Source organism: Pyxicephalus adspersus, chromosome Z (genome assembly GCF_032062135.1).
Source record: "Pyxicephalus adspersus chromosome Z, UCB_Pads_2.0, whole genome shotgun sequence".
NCBI lineage: Eukaryota > Metazoa > Chordata > Amphibia > Anura > Pyxicephalidae > Pyxicephalus > Pyxicephalus adspersus.
This window is the reverse complement of record NC_092871.1, coordinates 54,417,105-54,444,617: the sequence shown is the minus strand read 5'-3', so window position 1 is coordinate 54,444,617 and position 27,513 is coordinate 54,417,105. Positions and strand designations below refer to the sequence as shown.

The 27,513-nt window shown below is 40.1% G+C and overlaps 1 protein-coding gene across 5 annotated transcripts; it reads right to left on the bottom strand.

Annotated features, from left to right (window-relative positions):
* Positions 1-366: 366 nt before the first annotated feature.
* Positions 367-27,513, bottom strand: CDK16 (cyclin dependent kinase 16). 5 transcript variants are annotated; one of them, XM_072429421.1, is made up of 17 exons: positions 27,370-27,513; positions 19,950-20,085; positions 18,423-18,849; positions 13,838-13,968; positions 13,215-13,340; positions 13,046-13,102; positions 8,321-8,435; positions 7,966-8,060; positions 7,707-7,769; positions 7,509-7,632; positions 7,097-7,217; positions 5,189-5,286; positions 4,577-4,682; positions 4,441-4,483; positions 3,624-3,714; positions 2,992-3,057; positions 367-1,493 (listed from the first exon to the last, which is right to left on the bottom strand). In XM_072429421.1, the coding sequence occupies exons 2-17, from the start codon at positions 19,965-19,967 to the stop codon at positions 1,453-1,455; spliced, it is 1,722 nt and encodes a 573-aa protein (XP_072285522.1). In that variant the 5' UTR covers positions 19,968-20,085; positions 27,370-27,513; the 3' UTR covers positions 367-1,452. The 5 variants fall into 5 exon arrangements, with proteins under 5 accessions (XP_072285522.1, XP_072285527.1, XP_072285524.1 ...); XM_072429426.1 differs by having other exon boundaries at positions 18,423-18,583; positions 19,952-20,085; XM_072429423.1 differs by lacking the exon at positions 18,423-18,849.

The following is a 27,513-nucleotide window of genomic DNA, read 5'->3' as shown; positions in this document are numbered from 1 at the left end:
TAAGTTTGCCCTTGTGTTTCCAGGAATGAGCATAGGACTGGGACCAGGACCAAGATTTACAGACTATGATATACTGGGTAAATGGTGCCACAGAAATATGAAAAAAAGTGTGTGTGTATACATTTTATATATACACACATATACACACACACATATATATATATATACACATATATACACACACATATATACACACATATATATATACATACATACACATATATATACACATATACATATACACATATATACACACATATACATATATATACATATATACACATATATAATATATACATATACACACACATATACATACATACACACACATATCAAATATTATAATAGTGATGAATGAAAGCCAAATTTGATTTTCATGGTTTTATTGGTTGTTCATACATAAGATATGTTGCAGGAAGAAGGGTGGAGCCCCTGCATTATTCCTCCCCTGGGTGTCAAACTAAAAGGTATTATTACAGGGAAGGGGAAAGAGGAATCTATGCACATTTAAAACATAAGTCCTTCCTGTTCTTACGTATCCTTCCACTTCCATCCTTCCACATCTAGACTCCTGCAAAGCTTTGGTACCTGCACTTTACTGGAGACCATAGTAAACAAAGCATTCTTTTCTAATACTGAGTATTTCTGCCTCAGGCACAGCCCTGCTTCTTAATTCCTGAGAAAAGTAAAGTGACTTAACCAGAGACCCATTTGCCACCAGAGTGACCACTGTCAAGGCCCTTAGCCTTCGCATGAGGACAAGAAAAACAATTCACCCACAATATAACCTACTCAGAAGTAAACAAGGGTTACAACAATAATACCAAGAAGCTCTTTACCATTCAACTAGGTAAAGGCCCTGACCAGCCCTTAAAACTAGGATCGCATTCATGACCGTTTGTTATCGGCTCACAGCATCCTCGTAATAAATCCCAGAGCCTCTCCCCTGCTCACAGTGATCTTTACAGTCAGTTTTTTTTTACATCCTTCTTACAAAGCAGTACTTGAGTCTGCTACATTGAGTGTTGAGCTGGAAGCTGACTTGATAGAACAACTCCTTTAGGTCCAAAAAAAAGGGCGTATGTCAATTTTTTTAGTTGAGGAACTAAGCACATCCTAGAACTCCCAAAAACAAAAGTTGAAATAAAGGGGTGTTTCATAGAAGCTGAGAGAAAATTCAAGAGGAAAGAGTACAGGATGAAACATGACAGGGAGTGTGGCAAAAAAAATCCCTGGAGGAACAGCAGCAGATCGGCACCAAGTGTCCACATGGCAACGGGAAAGATTATATGGGTACTGCAGATGCCACATGCTGGCACAGCCTAATATCCACGTGTTTACTTGTTCACCAACTGCGGGCACAAATAATAGTCTTTCAGGCTCTGCCTGGCCTAAGTCTGTTTCCAGCTGTAGGGTCAACACTCTTCAAATTGAAGATGAAACCTCAAACATTCACCCAAGAACAAGGCTGAGTCTATGAGACTGTATGTTAACTGAAAAAAAAAAAAAAACAACACAGGTTTACTGTATGAAGACTAGTCAAACACATTTCTTCATATACAGAGCAGTCACTAGGAACCATTTATAAATGTAGTAAAGAAAAGCATGCAAAAATAACAAAACATCAAAACTACTTTCACAAGTTTTTATCTAAAATTTTGTAAAGAGAGAAAATAGACTAAAGCTGTCCTTTAAATGATTTACCCAAACCTCCTATTAAGTCCTGAACCCTACCATTATGCAACTCTCTGGACTAGTACTTGGCTTTTTGCTATTAGGAAAATACCAGTAGTAGTTCTTGGCACATAGGTTTCACAGTTACCCTTTCCTGCACTTAGGTCAATAAAACATAAGCTAATTTAACACTTGAAAGTATACTCATCAGTATTAAGGGGAACAGAACTGGCTTTGTAAGTCCTGAGTCCCATCTCCCCCACCCCTTTCTGTTTATGGAAGGTGATGTTCTTTGTCAGGTGCCCACATCTCTGTCTATCCAGTAGAGGGGTCCTCTTGGAATCCAGAAGAAGAAAATGCAGCTGTGACACCAGCACAAGAAGATTGTTGGGGACCAGCGTGGGCCCATCTGCAGCCCTGAAATAATGGTGCCTTTCTGGGTAAGTATGTATCTACATGTGTGTGTATACAGTATATACCCAACACTAAAATAACATCTTAACCATAATTTAATCTTTCCTATAATCTTATCACTGATACTAATGTACACTAAGGCTAGATACACACATCCAATGGTTCTCGTCCAATTATCGGCTCAGGGCCAATATCGGACGAGTGTATGCAGCCTAAAACACTCCTTTGGTGACACTGAACTTACAGCATGATATGCCCCTGACATATGCTCTTTATCTCCTTTGTTGTCAATGATGAATGCTTTAGTATTGGTCTACAGGCTTAGCAGTGGTTTCAGTGCTATAATGTAAATGTGATCAGTTTGGCTGTACAGCCACACAATCACATTTACTAGGCAGTAGAGGTGCCACTCTTATTCAGCTAACAGAAAACCCCAAACCCCCTCCCTGACTTCTAGGCCCCAATTTTTCCCATGAGACCCAGGATGACAAACAATAGAATTGGGATGGGGAGCAGACAGAAAGATCAATTTAACAATGCTTAGCTGCTGTAGAGCAAAGGAGACATCAGCGGGCTAGAAGAACCCCTATGTCTCTGTAAAGAGAAGCTATCACCTGTACAACCACATCTTTTATATTTTACCAAACATAATGTTTATTGAAAACTTTCAAGAGATGAAGGCATGTGTAAGCTATAGGTCTCCTAAATTCTAGCTTACATAAGGCTATGGACTATTCCCATGTTGGAATGCTGGTGCATTGTGAGAGACCCAGCATATTTTCTTTACTTCTGTAAGTAAAACAGCAGTTGGGAGCAAATAAAAGGTGTTTCTAAAAGTAAATATGAACTAGGGTTGAGAAGCATGGAAAATACACAAGTTTAGTTCAAGTTGAGCCTTCTTACCTGAGTCTGCCCTTTGCTTGTTCTCTGGCTCCAGACTAATCTCTTTCAGTGTAAAGATGGAAGTAGCTGTAAAAAAGCTGCTATTACTAACAGTTATGAAGGTTTTGCCAGAAATGTGATAATTATTACAGTTGTCATTAAAAGAAAAGCTTTGAAAGAGTAAATGTATTTTTCTGCAAGTGGGGTCAATATATAGGAGATACTCTGGCAAAAATTAGACAAGTTCTGCCTTCTCCAACAACAAAAAGGTGATCCAGGTAATTTTCCACAGTAAGCAAATAAGGAGGTTCACTTATCAAAATCAATGGAATGAGTACTTTCAAAAAACCACCATGTTCCTCCCCCAGATTGTCAGGGAAAAACCTACTGCTTCTACATCCTAGGTAGGTACTTGAATGGCCTGTTTTTAGTCTGTAGGACTATTTAGTGCTGGCTGGTAAAAGTGCAATTTACGAGAAGCTAAGCATTACCTGCACCACTCAGGAATCTTTAGTCAACTTGGTGGATCAGAGCAAAGCCAAAACTTTTTTTAAATTAGGGAAAAGATGGGAACCTTCGGAGTATAATGCCACATGGATTACCTCCGAACTATGAGCAGGATAAAAGAAATTATATTTAAAGAGACCCCTTACTGTCTGGCAGCTTGTGAATACGTTCACCCAGTTCTTGGAAGTATGAATGCTTCATGGCTTCATCTGCAGAGATCCTCCTTCTTCCCTCCAACTGTAAAACAAAAAGTTAGAAAGCCATTGTTCAGACTCAATGCTAAACATGAGTCATATTAACATTTAAATACACCATTTTCACTTAAAGTGGACCTGTAATGATGAATGATGTAGGTATGCTATTGCTAAACTAATTCTAAAATGTGATAATTACCTGGATGTAAATTGGATTTTTTGGCTTGAAAAGTATCAATTAACTGTTACACAATTAGACAAATGGCTGAACAGCATGCTCTTTGGAGAGTGTTAAATGAACAGGGTTAAAAAAGCAACCTAGAAAGCAATACTTTTTAGAAACAGGTCAGCAAGGACCGCTTACATAAGCTCAATATAAATACACCATAACTAAGAAAGGATAAAATATATATTGAATTTCTAGAGTCCGCAATGTCTAACAGTTGATTCCTTGTACTACATACCAGCATATGTAGCTGCTTTAAGCTGAGGTTACCTATTACAGATAAAAGTTGTCTGCTACATGTCATACAGCAGTAAGAACATATGATGTCCTGCCCTCAGGATATTAATTCATGTTACCTGTAGAGCAGGCAGCCACTGCTAATTCTAGTGAGTACAAAGGGGATCATTTTAAAACTGCAGATTGTCGGGCATGGTTCAAATAAGTATTAGCAGCATACCAGGTGCATTCATCACTTCAATTATCATTACCAACCACAGCCAACCACTTTTTATTTCCCACTCTTCCCCCTTTCAATTTACTGACCTGTAAAAGCTTGGAGAGAAGATTTGCCCCATCTGAATCCAGCCTATAGAGAAAAAGGAAAGTGTATTCAAATAACAGTAAAGGTCTGGATGGAAAACCAGATTCATGAAAAACTTTGGATGTTTGGATCCCATACCTGGGTGCGTGCTTCTGGATAGGATCTGGATAATATTTGGGATAGTTGTAAGATTTAAATTCCTCATTGGATAGAATACCAGGCCATGTTTCTTCAGTGGGTGTCCCTGAAAAGCAACAAAAGGTTGTTTTTCCTATGAATACAATTACCCAAAATATACAACATGTGCTATGTGAATACATACAGCAAAACACTGATTGCCACTTTCACTTTTATACCGTCCTTCCACAGAGCACAACCTCGCAATAGGTCTCCAGTAATGCCTTTTATATTATACACAGATTACTTAAAGTGAGCTTCAACTCAAGAAAATGAAGATTTATTACTAGAAATGTTAATTGTGTCAAGGCAGCACCCAGAAAAAGTGACTTTTTTTCTTTAACGTCTTCCAAACATAAGCAGCACTTCTGCTAGTATGGGATTGTGCCTAGTCTCTCCTGCTCTGTAACCTCATACCTGTATAGCTACACTGTGAGATCTAAGGCACTGCTGCATCTCACATGAACCTGCAGTGTAAGCATTTCCCTTTTTATACTTCATTCATTCTGTAGATCTGTTCTTCCACCAACTCTAATTTTTGAAACATAAGAAAACCAAAAGACTCATATTTACCGAGTATCCTAAATATAAAGTGCAACTGTTCTTCCACAGTGGATCCTGGGAAAACGGGTCGACCTGTGACCATCTCATAAAAGATGCAACCAACGCCCCTATACAGGGGAGAATAAAGAGAATAAATACTGCAGTATATATATGGATCAGCTGTGGGCAAAGGGTTCAGTATATGCAAGTTTTTCAATTATTTTAAATATTTTTGTATTGGTTGTAACTAGGGTTCAGGCTATATGCTATGTATTACAAAAAAAGAAAGATATCCACAGATGGCAGGCATTGCTGAAGGGTTTTTAGAGCCAAATAGGCTAGTAGTGGCTAATGTTGCATTTAAAATGTACCTAAATTTTGAATTTTCACTTTACATAAACAGGTAGACAACCCTTTTATTTAAAGTAAAAATTTTGTTTGTTAGTGTTTTTTTTGTTGTTGTTTTTTTTAAGTGCAACACCCTTTTAAAAAAAAAAAAAATGGTGCAACACCACCACCTAGGCTAGGCCAGTGGTGCCCAACCATTATTCATCTGGGGGCCGCTGGGATAAAACTTGAGGTCCACAAATGTACACAAAAAAAGATGTATGTTTAAAACTAGAATAGTTTTAATTTAAAATAAAATTAAATAAAATGTTTCTAGTTACCATAACGTACATGTACCAAATATAAGAAATGACAAATCAAGAATCTCTGCAATGGATACTTCCAGAGAAATGCAATTTATTTGATAGCCAAGTGGTACATGTTCTTACTACTACATCATCAGGGCCCTTAATCTTCTGTATTAGGGTATACAGAAGGTAAGTGGCCAGATATGTGTGACTGGGTAGCATGGTATGAAAGGTAAAGTTTTTCTCATCTTGTGATGGCGCCTCAGCAATACAATTTTATGGGGAGTTAGCCACAAGAGTCCCCCACTTATTCTTCATTTTATTATACCCACAGCTCCACTTTCAAGAGAAACTGGGATTCAAAGATCATAGCTATGTGTGACAGGGTAGCACAGTATGGCAGGTATAGTTTTTCGTATCTTGTGATGGCGCCGTAGTAATGACATTTTAAGGGAGTTAGCCACAAGATTCCTGCACTTGCAGTTACATTTCTCTTTTCTTACAGGGTATTTTGGATTCATAGAGTAAGGAGATAGCTAAGTGTGACAGAGTAGCATGATAGATGGGTATAAAATTTTATTAAGGAAGGGGGTGGGGGGGCAAAAGGCAAAAAGGCATTTTCTACACATTTGCAGTCGCCAACATGCCTCTGTTCCAGAGAATTTGGGGTACACAGAAGTGTCCAGCTATGTGTAACAGGCAGCTCTTTAGCTTCTCAGTTCTTTGCACTGCTAGTGAAAGATGAAAAAAATGACCATTTATACATGGGGATAATGACAGCCGCATGAACACAGAACTCATCCTGCTGCTGGGATTATCTCACAGTACAAAGTAGGCGGGTGCGCCCCATTCCCCGCAAGATAACAAGCAGAGGGTAATGAGGAGAGGGCCAGATCTGACAGCGAGGCCGTAGGTTAGGCACTCCTGGCCTAGGCGATCAAGAACGAATTGGAGTGCAGGTATCCCAGGATACCTACATCATGCATCCCGGGAGGCTCTTGGCTGCTCTTTCATCAATAAGGAAAACATTTCCAATCACACACATGTTCAGTGAGATTGGCAAGTTTTTTTTTTTTCAAACTACGTCACCCGATCTCGTACCTGCACAGTGCGAGATCGGGTGAAGCAGGAAGAAGATGGTGACGCCTGATGCTCCCTCTGCGCCAGGCCAAAGACAGATACTAGGACAACGCGGGACCTAATGGAAGAAAACTCCAACAGACAGACTGATCTGCAGGATTGAGGGTTAAGTATGATTTTATTGTTTTGGGTTATTTTTGGGTTCACTTCCTCTTTAACTTACCACATATCAATCTGGGTGGAGTATTCTGTAGATCCCAAGAGAATATCTGGGGGCCGGTACCAAAGTGTCACCACCTCGTTGGAGTAAGTCTTGGTGGGAATAGACTTTGCTCGGGCCAAGCCTTTAAAAAAAAAAAAAAAGAAGACAAATTTTAAGGAGAATACATTGTATAATTTGTAAAGAAACAGCAAGTGAAGCTCCCTTGTCATCGTGAGAACAGAATGTTGTTTTTTGGGTCGAACTTCAATACTAAGTAACAATATGGGTTCTGAAGCTATTCTGTGCAACATCCTCTTCTCATTACCAACCCAGATCATCATGAAACATATACAATACTTTGCTAATTTGCATTACAATAAAGCCCCTTTCCTAAGAACCCTGTAGTTACACCTAAAAGTTTGCTCTTTCATACCAAAATCAGCAAGTTTGAGCTCCCCCTTCTCATTTATCAGAAGGTTCTGTGGCTTCAGGTCTCGATGAAGAACCTTGCGCCGGTGACAATATGAGAGCCCTCGGAGAAGCTGGAAGAGAAAGAGCTGAAAAAGCAAGGGAGAATTTGTTATTCCTTCTGCTCAACCACAAAACCAAAATCCCAAATGCTTGTACACACCTTGATGTTGTGGAGATTTATTAGATTACCACAGTCATCCAGGTATTGCTTCAAATCTTTGTCCTGCATGGATAGAAAAATGATTATATGAATAGGTTAACAGGTAGTCCAGACTGAAACAAGAACTTCTAAGAAGCCAGGGGACACATTAGATGTAGGCTGACATTTTTTTTAAATACTACCTAGAATTTTCCTAGCTCTGAGAAAGCTAAAGGCCCCATAATGTCAGTGCATTTATTTTTTGCAAGAGAGCATTTACCAGGTACTCAAAGACGAGAGTCAAAGTCCTCTCTGTGTGGATGATATCATGAAGAGTGACGATATTTGCATGTTTTAAGTCCTTCAAAAGGGAAACTGCAAAAAACAGTAATAGTATTGTTCAAAAAATTAAAGCAGAATGACAGATTTACATAGTGTTTATTTTAGCTTACCTGAAACATTAAAAAAGACTAAAATTCCTATTGATCAATACTCACTTAATAACCCAGCTAAATTATGCATAGATGAAGACCTTTGCCTTGTAGGTGTTTCACAAGGCAACTGTATTTCAAAGGATTATAACCTTACAGTTATGCAGAAAGTGCTCTAGAACCAGCTGTGTCCTTGCCACTTACCTTCCCTGATAGCAGTACAAGGAGCACCCTCCTCATGTTCCAGGCGAATTTCTTTAAGGGCAACCAGGTTTTCGGTCAGTTTACTGCGGCCCTTGTAAACAGTAGCATAGGTTCCCTGTCAAAAATAAACATTTAAGCCACAAACCAGCCAAACACAACCTAATCCACATTAAAATGTAATCCAGAACCTAGTTGCATTTGTTTTATTTTGGATAAGAAGTAGGAAAAGAAGTATTAATTTTATTCTGTCGGTGACCCAACTGGGGAGATTCCCCCTCATATGCTGTCCCTGTGATATCTGAACAAGAACTAAGGGGTAATTGGATCAGAAATTAAATTCTGGCTTGGCAATGGCACTGTGAGCAGGCACTTTCCTGGAGCTCTGTGTCCACCGCGGCTTTAACAGCTAATACTTCAGATCACACAGCTTGTTTCCACCCCACGACTATCACACTCACATCTCTGAATGTTAAGGGATTAAACTCTCCCTCAAAACGTTCAGTCCTATTCAATACACTCCGAAAATGCAGAAGCCATATTGTCTTTCTGCAAGAGACACACTTCCGCCATGACAAAATCCCGGTCCTGCATAACAAACAAGCCAAATACAGTTATCACAGCACTTCACCCGATTCTAAATCTAGGGGAGTGAGCAATCTAATAGATGGTTCTCTTCCATGGTCTCCCTCTTTGTGTAAAGTGGATCCAGACGGTCGTTTCCTCATAGTCCAGGGTATGACAGAGAAGCAACTATTTACATTTGTAAACATATACCTACCTAATACCGGCCAGTTGACTGTCCTTGAATATATTCTGACCCTCATATCTGAGGTGGCTCAAGGTACCATCATTATAGGAGGTGATTTTAATTTAACTTTAGATCCGTCCTTGGACGTATCCAAGGGCCGTTCCCACCTGCCTTACTCCCTTCATAAACGTCTGAAAGCACTGCTACATGACAATCAATTGATAGATATCTCACAAATTCAACACCCCGGAGACAGGGATTATACGTTCTACTCCACGGTCCATAATACTTACTCCAGACTTAATTATTTTCTGATATCCCATGATGCCATTTCACAGGTTAGCGACTCGAGTATTGGTTCCATAACTTTCTCTGACCACGCCCCTATTATGATAGAGATCTCTGGAAGGATATATGAATGTAAACCCAGTGTTTAGAGGCTAAATGAGGCACAGCTCGAAGACCCTGAACTGACCGCAAAGATTGAGGAAGAACTTTCCTCCTTCTTTGGGAACAATGCAGGATCTACAGACAATCCACTTTATGTATGGGAAGCTCATAAATGTTATATTAGAGGTCTGTTCATACAACAGAGCTGTAGACTCAAAAGACTAACCAAACAAAGGCTTGATATGCTGTTACAGGAGTTGCATCGTTTATAAATGTTGCACAAAAGGCTTCCAACAATGGACCTGGATTCCCACCTACTTCGCCACTTGTACACAAATTAACTCCCTGTACAGAGAAAAGGCTAAAACACAACTTACACGTTGCAAACGGTACTACTATGAACATGCCAACCACTGTGGTAGAGCATTGACTAGGGCGCTTAGGTCTAAGAAGGGGGCCATGTATATCCCTAAAATCAAAACCTCTTTGGGCACCCTGGCACACGCCACCCCTGACATTGCTAACACCTTCCATGACTATTACAGTCTACTGTATAATTTACGAGGAGACTCTAGTGGTAGGTCATCTCCTGACAGCCAGATCGCAATACAGGACTATCTCAGTGCCTCCGACTTACCGACATTGTCCTCAGACATTATAGAGATATTAGATAAACCGATAACACTGCTTGAGCTACAAGCGGCAATTCGCCAAGCCGCATCAGGGAAAGCTCCCGGCCCAGATGGTCTGACATTAGCCTACTATAGGAAATTCTTCCCAGTACTAGGCCCGCATTTAGTTTTAGCGCTGAATGGGCTCACTGATGGTCACACTCTTTCTCCTGACACATTAGCGGCCCACATATCAGTGATACTCAAACCAGACAAGGACCCTCTCCTATGCTCCAATTATAGACCAATATCGTTGCCTAATTGTGATTTGAAACTTTTTTCCAACATATTAGCGCATAGGCTGGCTCCAATACTGAATGATATTGTCCATCCTGACCAAAGCGGTTTTCTCCCGATGAGGGAAGCCAGGAACAACACGATCCGTACCCTGAATATTATTAACTATGCACATACTCACAACACCCCTCTAATGCTCCTCTCCACTGATGCTGAGAAGGCATTTGATCCGGTGGACTGGACGTTTCTGCTCCCCACATTGACACATTTGGGTCTTTCCCTCGTATTCTGCGCTGGATAGAAACGTTGTATTCCTCCCCCAGCGCCAGAGTACGGTTAATGGTGAACTCTCCCACTCTTTTGTACTACCAATGGGACGAGACAGGGATGCCTATTATCTCCCTTGCTGTTTGTGTTGACCCTGGAGCCCCTCCTACGAATAATTCGTACCAATGGAGATATCAGGGGAGTCCAGATTGGCCCCACTGAACATAAGATAGCTGCCTTTGCGGATGACCTTTTATTTTATGTTGCAACACCGGTAACTTTTTTGCCGGTTCTTATGCGAGAGCTAGACAGATATGCCTCCCTCTCTAATTACAAAATAAACCTGCAAAAGTCGGAGGCACTGAGTGTTACTCTTCCCAGAAAAATTAGAGAGGCCTTGGCCCCTTCTTTCCCCTTCAAGTGGTCTAACACAGCTATTTCTTACCTGGGCACACAGATTCCTGCTAATCTAACGCGAATTGTAGATCTCAATTTTATCCCTCTATTAAATAAAATTCGAAGTGATCTACAGAGGTGGAGACAGATGGCATTTACATGGTTTGGGAGGTGCAATGTGCTTAAAATGAATGTTATGCCTAGACTGTTGTATATGCTGCAAGCACTCCCAATACACATCCCACTTTTTATCCTTCGAAAATTCCGTTCGGAATTTGTAAAATTTATCTGGCTTATTGGGGCGCCCAGGCTTAGGATTACATTACTGAGACTCCCCAAAGCCAACAGGGGAATGGCACTTGTCTAGGCTGCTGGATTGGTGCACTAATAGCCACTCCAAACTGTGGGTTGGGTTGGAGGATGCATGTTCTACTGTCCCCATTGCCGCATTCGCCTGGTCAACACCGACGGCCAGGACGGCAATGTACACCCATCCATTGATTGGCGAGACCTTGAAAGTGGTCACTAAGTACTTCTCCTCTCAAAACGTAACCATATACCCGTCTCCAATTCTAGGCGATCCTGGATTCCCCCCGGGCCAGACTGACCCAATATTTCGTCAATGGCGTGCTTTGGGTGTGTATAGAATATACCATTTCATGCACAATGGGGAATGGCAACATATTCCGACCCTACAAACGGAAAGGGATCTCCCTTCATTGTCGCCCTGGCGCCACATACAAGTCACTTATGTTCTGAGATCCTTGCCGCAGCCCAATACAATAGCCCGATCGCTTCTTCCCCTAGAGGACCTGTGTGTAACTGGTAAACCTGTACGGGGCTCTCCCATGCCTATCAAACCCTGTTATCTGTATATACGCCAGAACTCCCTTTATTTGTATCCCAATGGGAAGCTGATTTGGACACTTGTTTTACTGAAGCCCAGAGAGATATGTTACTTCATTTCTGTCATAAGGCGTCCATTTGCAACAAATATTAGGAAACCAACTACAAGTTGGCCACTCGCTGGTACAGGACACCGGTGAAGCTTGCTAAGATTTTCCCGGGGTTGGATAGCACCTGCTGGAGATGTGGCGACACACAGGGTATGCTACTGCATGTTTTCTGGGAATGCTCAAAATTGCAATTATATTGGAGTTCAGTAGCTAATATTATCTTAAAGCTTACCGAAGTGGATATAAGGGGCAATTCGGCCTTGGCACTTCTTCATGTTTCGGACATGTCCCGCAGGTGCTATAGTAACTCTCTCCTGAGACACCTTCCCAATGCCGCTAAGGCCTGTATCCCAGCCTTATGGAAGAATACTGCCCCTCCGACAGTAGTACATTGGTTGCTGATATATATCACATGGAGGATATGAAATCCACTGACGCTAAGAAAGCGGAAAAATTTGCACAGACTTGGTACCACTGGATCCACTTTATCACTACTGAGGAATATTGCCATTTTGTACGACCACCCCCCTAGATACCTGAGTATTCTGGGATGGATGCCTAATTGCATTCTGCCACTTTTTCAGAGATGTGATTGATTCTATAGCTGGTCAATGCCCACTTTTTTACGACCACTTTATTTTCTTTTCTCTGTATGTACCTTGATATCTTTTAATAAAAATAATTAAAAAAAAAGAAATTTCTGATGCTGCTAAACATATGTTTGTATCTCCCCACCTGAAGCAGAAACAGCAATAAAATCTTAACATTGACTATTGATTCCTGCTCTATCAAAATATTTTGGTTGGATTAGCTGGTTTTTAATGCAGTGACCACCACTAGTAAAGATTTATAACAATCAATAGCTGCTCTTATCGCCATCTTTTTATCTGGAACATAACATGATTCTTAACCATTACCCAAAATTAAGCACGTTTAATGTTCCTAGTACAGCCTGTGTTTGTTTTAGGTCTGTGTTTTCAATTTTGTTCTTACAACAGATTTCAGACACTCTCATCTTAATCATGTCTACCATCTAACTAAATCAATGTTGGGTACCAACCTCTCCCAATTTGTCCAACTTGACATAAGTCTCCAACTTTCCAAAACCAATCTCTGACTAAAAGAGACAAAAAAAAAAACAAAAACATAAAATAGCAAACCAAAAAAGGTCTTTCCAAGAAGAAGTTCATTTTTAACCCATTATTAGTTTACAGATAGGTTGTACCTACCAGAGAGACCCGTCTTAATCGCCTACTTAGGGGCTTGTCAAATGGTGGGCTACTGAGAGCCAGTTTCTCCAAACAACCTTCAGGAAGACGAATATCCGCTGGGAGGGACAGACGCTTATTAATATCCTGCGGGAAAAGTAACATGCAACTTAAATAGGAGAAGCTACAATCCATTTATTTATTTAAAAAATAAATAAACATTATGAATGGGGATGGGCAGGGGAATCTATTCAGATTAAAAACATAAAATCCTGAATTCTGCAAGACTTAAGGTGCAAAAGGACTCGGGTATGTTAGAAATCTAAAAGTAACCTGTTGGGGATAAAAATACCAAAGCTAAAACAGATGGCTTGGCCCAGGCTCCAGGGCTGCCATGTTTATTCTACATTCACTGCTTAGAGGGTATGCAGTAGTGAAAGACTGGAACAGCTCTAATATGGGCAAAGAATAAGAAAGAGGAGTACTCCTCTATAAAAAAAATAAGGGCAGATGCAGAAATTCCTATATTTTCAATGTGCTTCCTTTTTTGTCCTCATATAAAAGAATAAGGGGTATGCAAACTGTGTTGTGGTGAACCAATACACAAACAACAGCAAGAAAGAGATAAAACCCATTAGTTTCACCTCTGTGGATATTTTGCGAGCTGCGTTGTTCCTCATCCTCACTCTCACTGGTGACTGAACCTCATCTGAGGAGCCAGAAGCTTGGTCACTCTCTCCGTCTGAACCCATCTTAAGGTCTTCGTGTACAATCTCTATGCAGAAGGAAGAATTGGGTCATATAAAGTCAAGCAGCAAAACTGAAATAAGACCAAAATTCCAGCATGTTTCTAGCTGCTAATCTTTGTGAAGGTATCTTTGTTATACCTAGTAGATGGCTAAGACAAACAGGCTAGATTCTTTGGAGTGAAGGTTAAAACTGGCCATCAGGAAGCAAAGCAAGACAGTGCAAAATCGTCCAAAAAAATATAACTTTATGGAATGAGTGGGAGACCAGACATGTCATAAACACATATGTAATGTATAAATAAAAGCAAAGGTAATGAGAACTTGAAAATGCCAGAAAAGAGGCTAATGCCAGAAAAGAGGCTATTGTTACAGCTACAATAAAGTGCAATGGTAGTGACAGCAAAGGTGCAGACATAGACCTGGAGCCAGCTGATCCTAAAAACTGAACTATAGCTTGTGTTCACATGTATGTAGTATTTTAAACTTATGCTGGAAATGTTGTGTTGACTCCTGAAATGGACTTATGGGTTAACAGCTCTGGACAATTCAGTTTTTGTTTTGTTCATGATTTTGAACATGGATCACAAATTTCAAAATATATATTAGTAGAGTGGCATTTTGTTTTCATTCCAAACTCCAGTCCCTCAGCAACTCCAAACTCTAGATGTACAATGGCAAGTCTCATACAGCACTGTGAACATTTCTGAACTTATATTGGTGGAGTGGCATTTTGTTTTCTCCAATCTTTCTTTACTACTTAGAATGGACGTTCAGGGTAGTGAATTCAACTCTAAAATGGTTCAAGGCTTCAGTTTTGATCCTAGCATTTCTGTTGGTTACCAGTCTAAATATAGAGTAGCCACTAGGGATGAAGGAGCGATCTCAAAATTCTGCTGTTCTTGCTTACCGAAATTGTAGTAAAAAATGGCCGGTATAAATTTGCTGTTCGAGCCCGTAAAAAAACAAGATTGCGGGCTGTGCTGATCAATGAATGCAGCACAATTCAGTGTGCGATCCCCGGCACTGGAGGTTACATGGGGACAATCCTCCCCATTCAAAACCTCTACTGCTCTCTGATTGGCTGGGGAAAGTAAATGGGGACAAGTCTCCCCATTCAAAACCTCTAGTGCTCTCCAATTGGCTGAGGAAAGCTTTCCAATCAGAGAGCACTAGAGGTTTTGAATGGGGAGACTTGTCCCCTTTTAACCTCTAGTGCAGGGGATCGCAAACCAGATTCCCAGGGCTCCAAGAATGATTGCAGCTGTGAGAATCAACTGCGATCCTGGGGCACTGGAGGTTAATTAACCTCTAATGCCCAGGGATCGCAGACAGGAGGATTCCCAGGGCTGCATAAACGATTGTTAGGCTTTCCTCATCCAATCAGATAGCACTAGAGGTACTGAATGGGAAGACTTGTCCCCATTTAACCTCTAGTGATGGGGATCGCAAACAGGAGGATTCCTAGGGCTGCAACAATAAAAGCAGCCCTGAGAATCCACTAGTGAAGGGGATCGTAATGATTTCCTCGATCTCTTGATGGTTTCGCAAAATCAGTTTACCGAAATTTCGCAGACCCATCGGAAGTTTGACAAAATTTTCACGAGAATGCCAGAGGCATTCTTACTCATCCCTAGTAGCCACCAAATCAAGTTTAATTCATAATTCTACTAGAATTATGTGAGCTTCCTTATTCGCAAGATGTACAGGCTATTGGTTGTCTTTACTTGATAAACTGAATTGCTTGTGGACATGGCAAGAAAAGTCAAAAACAAATTTTAAGTACAAAATTGAAATTAATTAGTTAAGTGATAAACAGGTCTAACAATAATAAAACTGGTTCTAACATATTAGATACCATCTTTGGCAGTTTTATTGGATACCTGGTGCCAGTGATAAGTTCAAGTCTATGCCGGCACCAAAATACCATTGGGGGGCATGGCTAGTACTATGAATGCATAAGAAATAAAGTGGTGGTGAGTTTGGTGCTAGGTCACCACCAGTATGGTGATAGAGGGACAGATGAAACCGGATGGGTCAAAAAAAAAAAAAAAAAAAAAAAACCTTTTAAGGTTTCAGGGACTGAACTAGTACCAGGATATCTGAAACATAGTACTGCTAGTATTAATGTCAAAGAGGAGTGGAGGCCCAGCAGCAATATTTAGGAAAAAGTGTTTATATTACTAATGTTAAATAGGTGAAAGGATTTTGGAGAGCTTTGTGGCATAAAAAAATTAGGAAATGAAAGCCTAATAAATCAAAATCTTAGCCCAGGGTCTGTCTACTATAAAGTGGTGGCTACAACCTTTGTTAAACCATCACACATGAGAAACTACCCCTCTCTAGCCTTGGAGAGCTTTAATACATCAGGCCCAACATCTCCAAGGTTTCATAGAATAGTGCACAAAAGTAAAAATATCCAGTGGGCAATCCAGCAATTATTTAGACAAAAAATGTCTTTTTGATGTCGGGAGTGAATAGCTAGACTGGATTGGGCAGATATGAAGACAACAATAAATCAAATAAACACTCATTACAACAAAAAGTATGCAAAAGAACATCTCTGAACACACATGTCAAGCCCTGAAGCTACAGAAGCAGAAAACTACACCAAATGGCAAGTTCCTGAGGCTACAATTTACACGGGCTCACCAAAATTGGACAAGAAGAGATTGGAAAAATACTGTCTAGTCTGATGAATGCTTATCCCTGCTGCAGAATTCCAATGGTATGGTCAACATTTGCAAATCAACAACATGATAGCCTGGATCCATCCACCTTTGTATCAACAATTCAGGCTGGTGGTGGTGTAATAGTGTGGGAGACATTTAATTGGCACACTTTAGACTCCTTACTATCAATAAAGCATTGTTTAAAAGCCCCAGCCTACCTTAGTATTGTTGCTGACCATGTCCATCCCTTTATGACAAGACTGTACCTATCTTCTGATGGCTACTTCTAGCAGGATAACGTACCAGGTCACACAGTTCAATTCATCTCCAACTACTTTCCTGAACATGATAATGTGTTCACTGTACTCAAATGGCCTTCACATTCACCAGATCCTAATCCAGTGGCGCAACTTTGGGATGTGGTGGATCGGCAGATTTGCATCATGGATATGCCAACAACTCTGCATCAACTATGTAATGCAATCATCTCAATATGAAGAGCATCACAAAGAAAGTTTACAAAGCCTTACTGCATGTATGTCACAAAAAATTGTGGAAGTTCTGATGATGAAAAGGGGTCCAACCTGGTACTAGCATGGTGTACTTAATAAAGTGACTGATAAATGTGTGTGTTGCCTCATAGTTACAAGCAAAAAATTAAGGAAGTTCTGATGGTGAAAGGGTGTCCAACCTGGTACTAGCATGGTGTACTTAATAAATTGACCGATGAATGTGTGTGTTGCCGTTACAAGCACGCTTGTGCAGATCCCCAATATTCTCACCTTTAAATTTAGCAATGGCACCCATCTACAGGCTGACTACAGAAAATCAGATTTGTTATTGATGCTCCCTCAGCCAGTCTCAATTTCCCTAGTCTGCTGATTTATCAATGGGGAAGCAGCAGAACACTGATTAAGCCATTCCCATGTTTTCCTTCCTGCAATCATTTTGTATTAGACTTACATTTCAGTGCAAGGTAACAAAGCCATGACTAGCTAAGAGTGCCCATTGGGCTTCACCTTTTTTGTTTTAGATAATCACTGGGATAGAGATAGACAGAGATAGTCTGTCAATTACAGTCCATACATCAAAGACTCCAGACCATAATCATAAGCCATGGCTTTCTCACCCAAGAGTGAGTTACTTGGAGGAAGAGAGGAGAGCTTGGCTGCTGACTTTTAGCATCAAGTCTAAATTTGCATTGCATTAGGAGCACTGTTTACCACACATTTAGAGGAAAGTAAAACAGGGTGCTTTTGAAATAGTTGATGCAGATTGTGAAGCTACTAATATTTTTACATGTTTGTTTGTGTGTGTGTGTGTGTTGGGGGGGGACTTTAAGGGGAATATAAGGAAAACAAAACGTACATTTCAATTTGCTTTGTAAGACAAATTCGTCTTTAAATTGAATTTATGTATATTTTGACTTAAATACAGAATAACACACAGGACAAATGAAAAGCTGGGAAAGGTCTCCGTAAATGACTGGTGTATGTTATATGGGTTTTTGCAATATTTACATACATATTAAACACAAAACCTAAAGAAGATCTCAGACTAGCAAAAATACACACTTGGCAATATGTCCACACAAACACAACACAACCTGGTGTGCACAAGCAAAGTGAGGTATATCATTGGGCCACACCTGTTAGTGTTCGGATGTGCATACCTGTGGGTTTATTGAATAAGGCACTGTGGAAAAACCCCCAGCAACTAATCACATTTTATCATTATGTTGCTGCACATGATTGTTTGCAATGCCATACTGAATAGGCCCGTTTGTTTTGATGGGGCACGCACACACGTACCTAGTCGGCTGCTCCGGTTCAGGTAAGAGCTGAGACTCCTGCAGACGGCACTGTGGGGCCGGGGTATGGGCGGCTTTTGGAAGGAGCTGGCGGTGTAGTGGTGCAGGAAGGATTGCATGCTGTGGGACGAGAGGCTTCTCCCATTTCTGACGATGGGCGGGGGGGGGGGGGGGGGGGTTTGGAACAAATTAAAGGTTGAAGGGGTGAAGAGGAAAGACAAGAATGTAATGGGCCAAAGATCCGATGCAGGAAAGAGAAGGATGAAGGCATGGAGACGAAGGAAGCAAAAACAATGTACCAGATAGCCATGACACAATAAGTAGAGACAAAGGAGAAAAAGGGTAAAATGGTAAACAAAGTGGGAAATGATAGGGGATGAGATGCCAAAGAGGAGGGGGGGAAACAGCAAGGGAAGATAAAAAATTAACTTAAAAGAAAACAAAAATAATACAGATTAAAAAAAAACAAAAAAAAAAACTAAATGAATAAAAAGAGGAAAAGAAAATTCCTAGATTTTAACCCAAAACCAGCAACATGCAAAGCGGGCACTCACCATTGTGGCCTCCTTTACGAATTGGTTTGTGTGTAAACTACTTTTTCAAGTGCAGAAATACACTGAAAATCTCCATGAAGTGATTTACCACGAAGTCCCAACAAAGTTCCTGCCTTTGGGTTTGCTCAACTATGCATTTAACAAGCTTGTGTTTCTATAATTATTGTTTTCCTTTCAGCCAACAGGCAAAACTGTACATATATAATAATTACCCATTGCTGCCTAAACTAGCCACAAGGTGCTACTCTGCCCATTGGATGTAGTTATGCTTACTCAAAGAGCTGCTCCTTAAAAGCCAACCAAAGAGACGGCCTACAGACATCAATGAAGACATTAATAAAAACATGATTTGATTGTAGTAGGTAGCAGATTTTTTTTAAATTACTGTGACTCTGCTGGCAGCTATTCCGGTTCTAATGTCAGGTGGTCACCAAAACAGAAAACAAAAGAAGATTGCACAAACAGGAAAGAAAACAGCATACCAATATTCTAACATTTTTCAGTCCGCACAAAATTTTAAAACAAGATTGGGACCAAATTTATCTTAAAATTTTTAGGTTTACTTTTGCCTAAAACTTACACTAGGCTTCAAACATTCTTTTATCAGCCTTTGACAACCTTGCAAAGTTTTTTCTTAGCAATGCCAGCCTTCTACCTGGTAAAATGTTTGTCAGCTATCACGGTCAGTGCCAAGGTCTTTTCATTTCACCATCTTTCACAGAGAGTAGCCTCTCTCTTTCAACCATACCAAGATTCCACTATTTCACAATGTTCTTACCAGGGTTATGCCAGGAATTATCATGGCTACTTTGTAATCAGCCTCCTCCCATTTTTATTATGCCTTTTTGTCTTATACCCAAGACGCTCTAAAGTTTGGAGTTTTCTGTCTAATAAATCATCCTTAATCTTGCTGCAATACACTCGCCTGTGCTTCTCACCCATCAAATTCATCCTACCCTCCTAGTACTACTTACCATTATCACTGCTTCCATTGTCCTCCAGGGTGATGGGTTCTGAGTGGTCTCCAGGGTTTTTTTCTGCTGTCCGCCCACCCCGAAGGGTCATGGAAAGTTGTCTTTTTATCTTCTTCATCCGGTCCATGGCTGCCAGCTGATAGAGGGAAAAAATATGATTGTAATAAAATAAAAGGGAAAAAATATAGACAAATGCAAATGTTTTTAGTAGAATGGAGCAAGTATTTACCTAAGCAAAATGACCACGAGATGGAAATAGGGAGCCTGTCACACCACATATCAGATCTGCCCTAAGAACCATTTTATACATAACATATCTCTATTTTCTAATACTACAACTGATTAACAAAGACTCTTTTCAGTGCATAAAAATGGAGTTCCTTTTCTGGTCTCTCCAATAAAAGCTAATAGGAACCCACTTATCCTATTATTTATTGCAGCTACATTGCTCCTCATATATTCACTTTTTACGTGTCTACATTAAGCCATCACCTACACATGACAACATTATTCCCATTTGTTGTGCCAGAGCATAGTGTTGGTCGAATATCTCAAGTGTTCGATTCAGCAGCAATTCGAACAGCCATATTCAGGTCGAATATAAGGACAAACCGAATTACAAGATGTTTTCCTCATTCTCTCAGGCAAACAATAATAGAGGAACAAAGACAAGGTTCATATATGCTTTTGCTTAGGCCTCCAAAAGCAAAATCACTTACATAGTTACTGGATCTTTAAACTAGGAAGGTCACCTTTAGTTAAAACTACACTTCAAAATACTTGGCAGATTCACAGATATAAACAAGCTTTATGCACATTTTGACTATTTCTATAAAGGTCAAACTTAAGTGAGCCCTTCCAATTTATCCTTAAAATCCTTGCCTCATAAAACCACTAGGGACGTCCAGGAAACAGAAGTGGGTGGTCCAACAGTTCATTTTCCAAAAACTTGTGGTTTTATTATAGGTGGAGTGTTTTTAATGAGGTAACTCATCTGCAGGTTTCTCAAATTTCCAGGTTAATTCAACAGTAACCTATTTTTCCCTGTCCATGGACATCTGGGATCTATGGGTCTTTTAACTCATCTCTTGGTGCCCTACATCTTATAACTCCTAGGTGCTCTACCTCTTCCCACCTCCAATTACCAAAAAGTGTTCGCTCCCCACCCAACTCTGAGTGCTCTATCTACACTCACCTTTGGATGCTCAGAGTCACCTACAGGTTCTCTCCATCTACCCAACTCTGGATGCTCTATCTTCTTACAACTCTTTGTGCGCTAACTCCAACACTTCGGGATGCCCTACCTTCAACTCACCTAGGATTGCTTTAAATCCTTGTATCCCTTGGTGTTTTACCTCCACCCACCTTTGGATGCTCTTACTCTGCCCACCTGTTGGCACTCTACATCCTACCACCTCTACTAACCTAAAGGTGCTTTCTATCCAAACAAATCTGGGTGCTCTACCTTTTCCCACTTCTTGGTGCCCTACCTCCACCCACTTCTTGATGCTTTACTTTTTCCCACTCCCACCCACCTAGGAGTGCTCTCCCTACACCCAACTAGGTCTGCTCCACATCCCTGTACCCCTTTCGTTCAACCTCCACCCACCTTTGGATGCTCTGACTTTACATCCTACCACCTCCACTCAACCAAAAGTGCTCTCTATCCACCCAACTCTTTCTTCTTCTACCTTTTGGTGCTCTACCCCCACCCAGTAATACTGATAACATTTTACCAAATGGAAAAGGAGAAAAAAAAAAATCTTCAAAAGCAACACAGACAGAAATTAAAAAAATGTTTTTCTGTAACAGAGTAATGGAAGGCTAGAACCCATATTTGGTGAAATTGTTGTAAACGGAACAGTAAATTAAAGTAAATCTCTTAAACAGAGCACTCAATAGCACTGAATCAGGCTTTTTCCTGCAACAAGGTTTGACATACATTTTAGGATGTTTACACTTCTGCACTTTTCATCTTGCCATATATCTTTTTTCAGCATTAGTGCCAGGGAGAGGAACAGAGTGATCCATCATAGTTAAATGTCTAATTCCTAATTATAAAAAATTCCTGTCCCCTTTGGTCTGATAAAAAAAAGGGTTTTGATGAATGAGAACAAGCCAGGGTAAAACTAGAGCAGCTACTACATCTAAGGACTGGTAAAATGAAGTAAATTGCATTTTGGGGTCTGATACACTTTAAAGCAGAACTAGCCTATCTCCTGAAATTTTAACAAAATTATATGTACATAAAAAGTATTATTATGTTATTGGCCCTCCTCACCCCTTTTCAGTGCTGGTGCCATTTAAGTTAGGAAAATTCAGTTGATTCCAGATCAGTTTACCATTCCCTGCTGGGAGTTAGGCAGCAGGGAGTCTGCCCCTGACCATCATTAGCCAAAGGTGAAAATCCTTGTTGTGTACCTTAAAGCAGACAACCCTTTTATGCAGGGTAAAATTTATCTTAAGTTTAAAAAAAATGCAGCCCCCCCCCCCCGTCCTAATCTGCCAATCATTCTAAAGACAGAATGGGAGCACAGAGCCTCCTGGGATGCGAGCATTTATATATATATATATATATAATTTTTTTTGTCTCAATAGCAAGGGAGTAACATATTGCAATCCCAGATAGCAGGGGAGCATTTCCACAGTCTAGTCGGCGCAGGGGCAGACATGGGCAGACAGGGGCCCGCACAGCAGCCTGCCCTTCTTTCATTAGTGTACAGCTTGGACACACTAAGAACCCAGTTCACACGGCCCTGTCCCTTGGTTAGTTGTCTTATGTATCTGTTATTTTACATGGTCCAAATAGCATATGAGGGTTTTTGTGCTATGAATTTATTCTGGTATGGGGGTGTAACTATCAACGTTCTCACTGCCAAGTCAGGGGCCTGTAGCTTGTCAATTAGCATTTGGCCACACCCAGCCACACCCACTGCTTTCTGGACTGACAGCACTGCCTCTGCTGCTAAAACCTCCCACTGTGATCTGCAGTGTCTTTGGAGGGGGAGCATGCGAGACACAAACAAAAGAGGATTTGGCTCAGTCAAGAAAAGCACAGAAAGATTTCATAAACCCCAATCAAATGTGGTAAAATATCTGATAGTTTTCTGATTCCTAAACAAAGTTCCTGAATTTGATCAATTTCAGTTTGATCCCAATTCTTGTTGAAAGTGTCTGTAAAGTGAAAACGTTTTAAGTTTAAAAGCATGGATCAGTAATAGCTTTGACCTCCTCTCCTGTAGATATAGCAACGTGAATAGAATTGCAACCTGGCACATACCTGATATCTGTCACAGGAACAAGTGTACCCATTAAATGGTTTACTTAAACTTCTTTCTGAATTAGCAACTTCCCATTTTTGAATCTCATCTTTATTCTGTCACAATGGTCACCAGGAAACATAGAGGTGTAATACAGATAGAGACCTGATAAAGATTCTAATTCTTTTCATTGCTACTGAAAAAAAAAACGTTTTTACAAACACTTTAAAATATCAGTTTCAAAATGAAGTTTATTGGTTGATTATTTTTTTTCAAAATAGTTCGCCTTTCAGTCTTGCAGTGACATTTGATCCATTGAATGTGGTGAAAATTGACTAAACTACTGCTGCTATTGTATGGTCAGCATTAGTGCTATATTCTGCCATTCCTGAAACACCCAGACAAAATCAAAGACTGATCACTGCTGTTCTCTACACCCAAATTAATCTCTCCAACTTTATCCTGTCCTTCTTCGGCATATACACCCATACTTTCACTGCATACTACTTATTTACAGTAATATTAGCTCTGGGTAATGAAAACCAATCTTCTGGCAAATAAATGTTGATGTTAACAATACAATGCCACAGTCATTCCTTCTAGAATTGATTAGTAAGGAAAGCATCAAACCTAGAAACAACTAGGACATGCAGCTTAAACCACATGCCTTCTCACTGCAACACCCAAACACACATCCCTCCTACTAGTCATGTGACCTATGCCAAGGAACTGGATTTGAGATTTTTTCTGTATCAGAGGTTCTTGGAGAAACAATAACATGAAACTGCCCAAGCAAAGTCATAAACTAGGTTACTATATATGACATTAGAACCCCAAGATGCTCTGGCACAGACCATCTTACCGGCAGAGAGATTTTCATGAAGACTGTGAACAAGGAATTGGTGTCCCTTAAGTGTGGATAAAGAAGTAATCAGCAGATTCAGTTGTCCTACTAATCTTAATATCCAGTCTAAGTATGATATTACTTTTTCCACAACTAAGAAAAATATGCATGAATGTGTCTAGTTAACTGTGTACACTCCATAACATTTACAGGGCAGTTTTGTAATACATAAACATTCACATATCCAATAACTACAAAAAAATCTAAGCTGCTCCATTTCATTCTGTTCTTCAGTCTGTGATAACAGAACTTTCTCTGTTTTCCTAAACATATACTTTTTCACTTATCAATATTTAGGCTTTCTCTGCTATTTCCAAAAACATACTACTTCAAATTATTACAAAAAATAAAAATGGACTATTCTCACCTACTCATATTCCCAGTTCTCAGACATTCTTGACCACCCCTCTAGATCCAGTTTTGCACCATACAATAATCACAGATCATCTATTCCTATACATTCAGTATTCCTTTGTGTCATACTCAGATATTTTCACCTATACCAATAGATCCAGTCCTCCACCATGCCAGTCCTCATCCTTAGCATTTCTATATATTACAAAGTATTATTATTACACAGTATTTATATAGCGCCATCATATTACGCAGAGCTGTACATACACTGTCCATAGTCATGTCACTAGCTGGCCCTCAAAGGGGCTCACAATCCTACGTCCTTACTATAGTCATATGTCAATAATACAGTCTGTCAACTTTGGGGGAAGCCAATTAACTTAACCATGTTTTTAGAATGTGGGAAGTAACCGGAGAATATCCCACACAAACACTGGGAGAACCTGAAAACTCCATGCAGATAGTGTCCTGGCCATGATGTATGTTGAATATTGGGACCCAGCGCAGCAAAGGCCAGAAATCCAACCACTGAGCCACCGTGCAGCCCATATACTACAAGATCCATTTCTTGACTATACCAAATCACACATCCTGGTATTACCATAAATTCAGTCCTTTACTTTGCAATAAACACTGATCCTTACCTATTCCTAAACATCCAGTAATTTATATTGCACTTAACTTGGAACATTCTTACCTGTCCCAATAGATTCAGATCTGCACCACAACATAGGCACACATCCTCTACTTCTTCCATACATCTAGTTCTCACTTGTACGATATTCACCATATAAAAAATAGATACATCCATCCACTGTACTATAACACACATTATTTGATATTTATTTACTAGAATAAAACCTGGAATTTATATATAGGCAAGCCAATGCCTCACCCTAACAAAACACTCTCCTATCTTTTTATGTTCAGTCCTCAATGTAACAAACCAGGTCTGCAGTACCATTACCACACAACATCCAGTTCTTTACTGTACTGTTCCCAGACATCTCCATAAATACACGACATATCCAGACTTTGTGGCTTATTTACTAGAGAGGCTGGATATTTTCCCTGGACACACAATCAAGAACCATAACCAAAACTCTGCTATCTTTATATATCTAGTCCCCTGATATCCCTGGACATACAGCAATGGACTATTACCAAACTTTGCTATACAAATACAGAGATATTCCTGTACATACAGTCATACTATATGTGGCCAAACACTGCAATTTCTATATTGTATTGATTCTTGCTATACCAAATTTCAAATACTACAAATTCTGCTATTCCTATTTACCCTGTCTTCTGAAATTCTTGTAGATATAGTCCTGGATTATCCTATATCCAAAACTTGCCTTAATCAACACTTCCAGTCCTGTATTATGCTATTACACACGTTTTCTATACATTCAGTTTTTCCTTATACAATACCTTAAATTTGAAATATACAGTGCTCACCTGCCATTTTTGTACACAAAGCACTTCCAATATATAATAACCAGTATTATATATGATTGTTATACAATCATTTCTCCCCTACACCATACCAAGAATTCCTCTGCTATTCCTACATCCAACTTTTCACTACACTACACCCATTATTCTATAACTTCAGTCCCCCTCTATACCATAGCCAGTATTCCTATGCTATTCCTATACATCCAGCCTCAACCCATACTTTACCCATTACTTCTATACAGTCAACATTCCTCAATAATTTACTCAATATTCATCTACTATTCATATACATCCAACCTTCCTCTACACCATACCCAGAATTCCTCTGTTGTTGTGATACCTCCAGTACTCCCATATACAGTATTCCTCTTCTATTGCTATACAACAGTCCTCTCCTATACCATACCCAATACTCCTCTGCTATTTGTATACATCCAATCATTTCCTATACCATACTCAGGATTCCCCTGCTTTTTTCCTATTCATCCAGCCATCCCCATACCATACCCAGTATTCCTCTTCTATGTCTTTACATCCAGTGCTCCCCTTTACCATACCCAGTATTTCCTTATACCATACCCAGTATTGCCCTATGATTCACCCGGCATTTCCCTGCTAGTCGTATACAACCAGAGTTGCCCGATATCATACCAGACATTCCCCTGCTGCTAGTCATATAGAAGCAGTGCTCTGCCTTCCCCAGTACTATACCCAGTATTCACCTGTTATTACTTTACATCTAGCCTTCCCCTATACTATACCTAGTATTCCCCCAGCTATAAATATAAATCTAGCATTCCCCTATACTATACCCAATCTTCCCCCTGCTATTACCATACATCTAGCCCTTCCCTATATTAAACTCAATATTACCCCTGTTAATACTATACATCTAGCATTCCCCTATACTATACCGTGTATCCCCTTGTTATTACAATACATCTAGCATTCCCCTATAATATACCCTGTATTCCCCCTCCTATTACTATACATCTAGCCTTCCCCTGGACTATACCCAGTATTACCCTGTTAATACTATACATCTACAATTTCCCTATACTATACCCAGTACACCTGGTATTACCATACATCAAAACAACCACTATACAATACCCAGTACCCCTGTTATTACTATACATCTAACCATCCATACTATACCCAGTATACCACTGTCATAACCATACATCTAGCCTTCCCCTATACCCAGTATACTCGTTATTACTAAACCCAGTATTACCTTGTTATTACAATACATCCAACCATCCCTTTAACTATACTCAGTATTCCGCTGGTATTACTATACATCCCCTATACTATACCCAGTATTCCCCTGTTATTACTATACATCCCCCATACTATACCCAGATGACATGCTGTTCACATCCCTTCGCTCCCCCCTGTAGAGCATCCCCCCCCCAGCCTATACCCCGGATCTTACCCTGTGTCTGAAATGCAGGAGCTCAATGACATCTAGCAAGCCCGGCCAATTCCCTGTAATCCTCAGCCATTGTTCATGAGCAACACTCGCCAACTCCCCCCCACTGTCTGATATCTATCCCTCCTTCTATGCCCTCCTCTTCCT

Coding starts and splice junctions, on each gene's coding strand:
- CDK16 (XM_072429421.1), bottom strand. Junction 4,484..4,576: donor ATCCAGAAGCACGCACCCAG/GTATGGGATCCA, acceptor TTTTCTCTATAG/GCTGGATTCAGATGGGGCAA. Junction 3,058..3,623: donor TATTCACAAGCTGCCAGACA/GTAAGGGGTCTC, acceptor GCTTTTTTACAG/CTACTTCCATCTTTACACTG.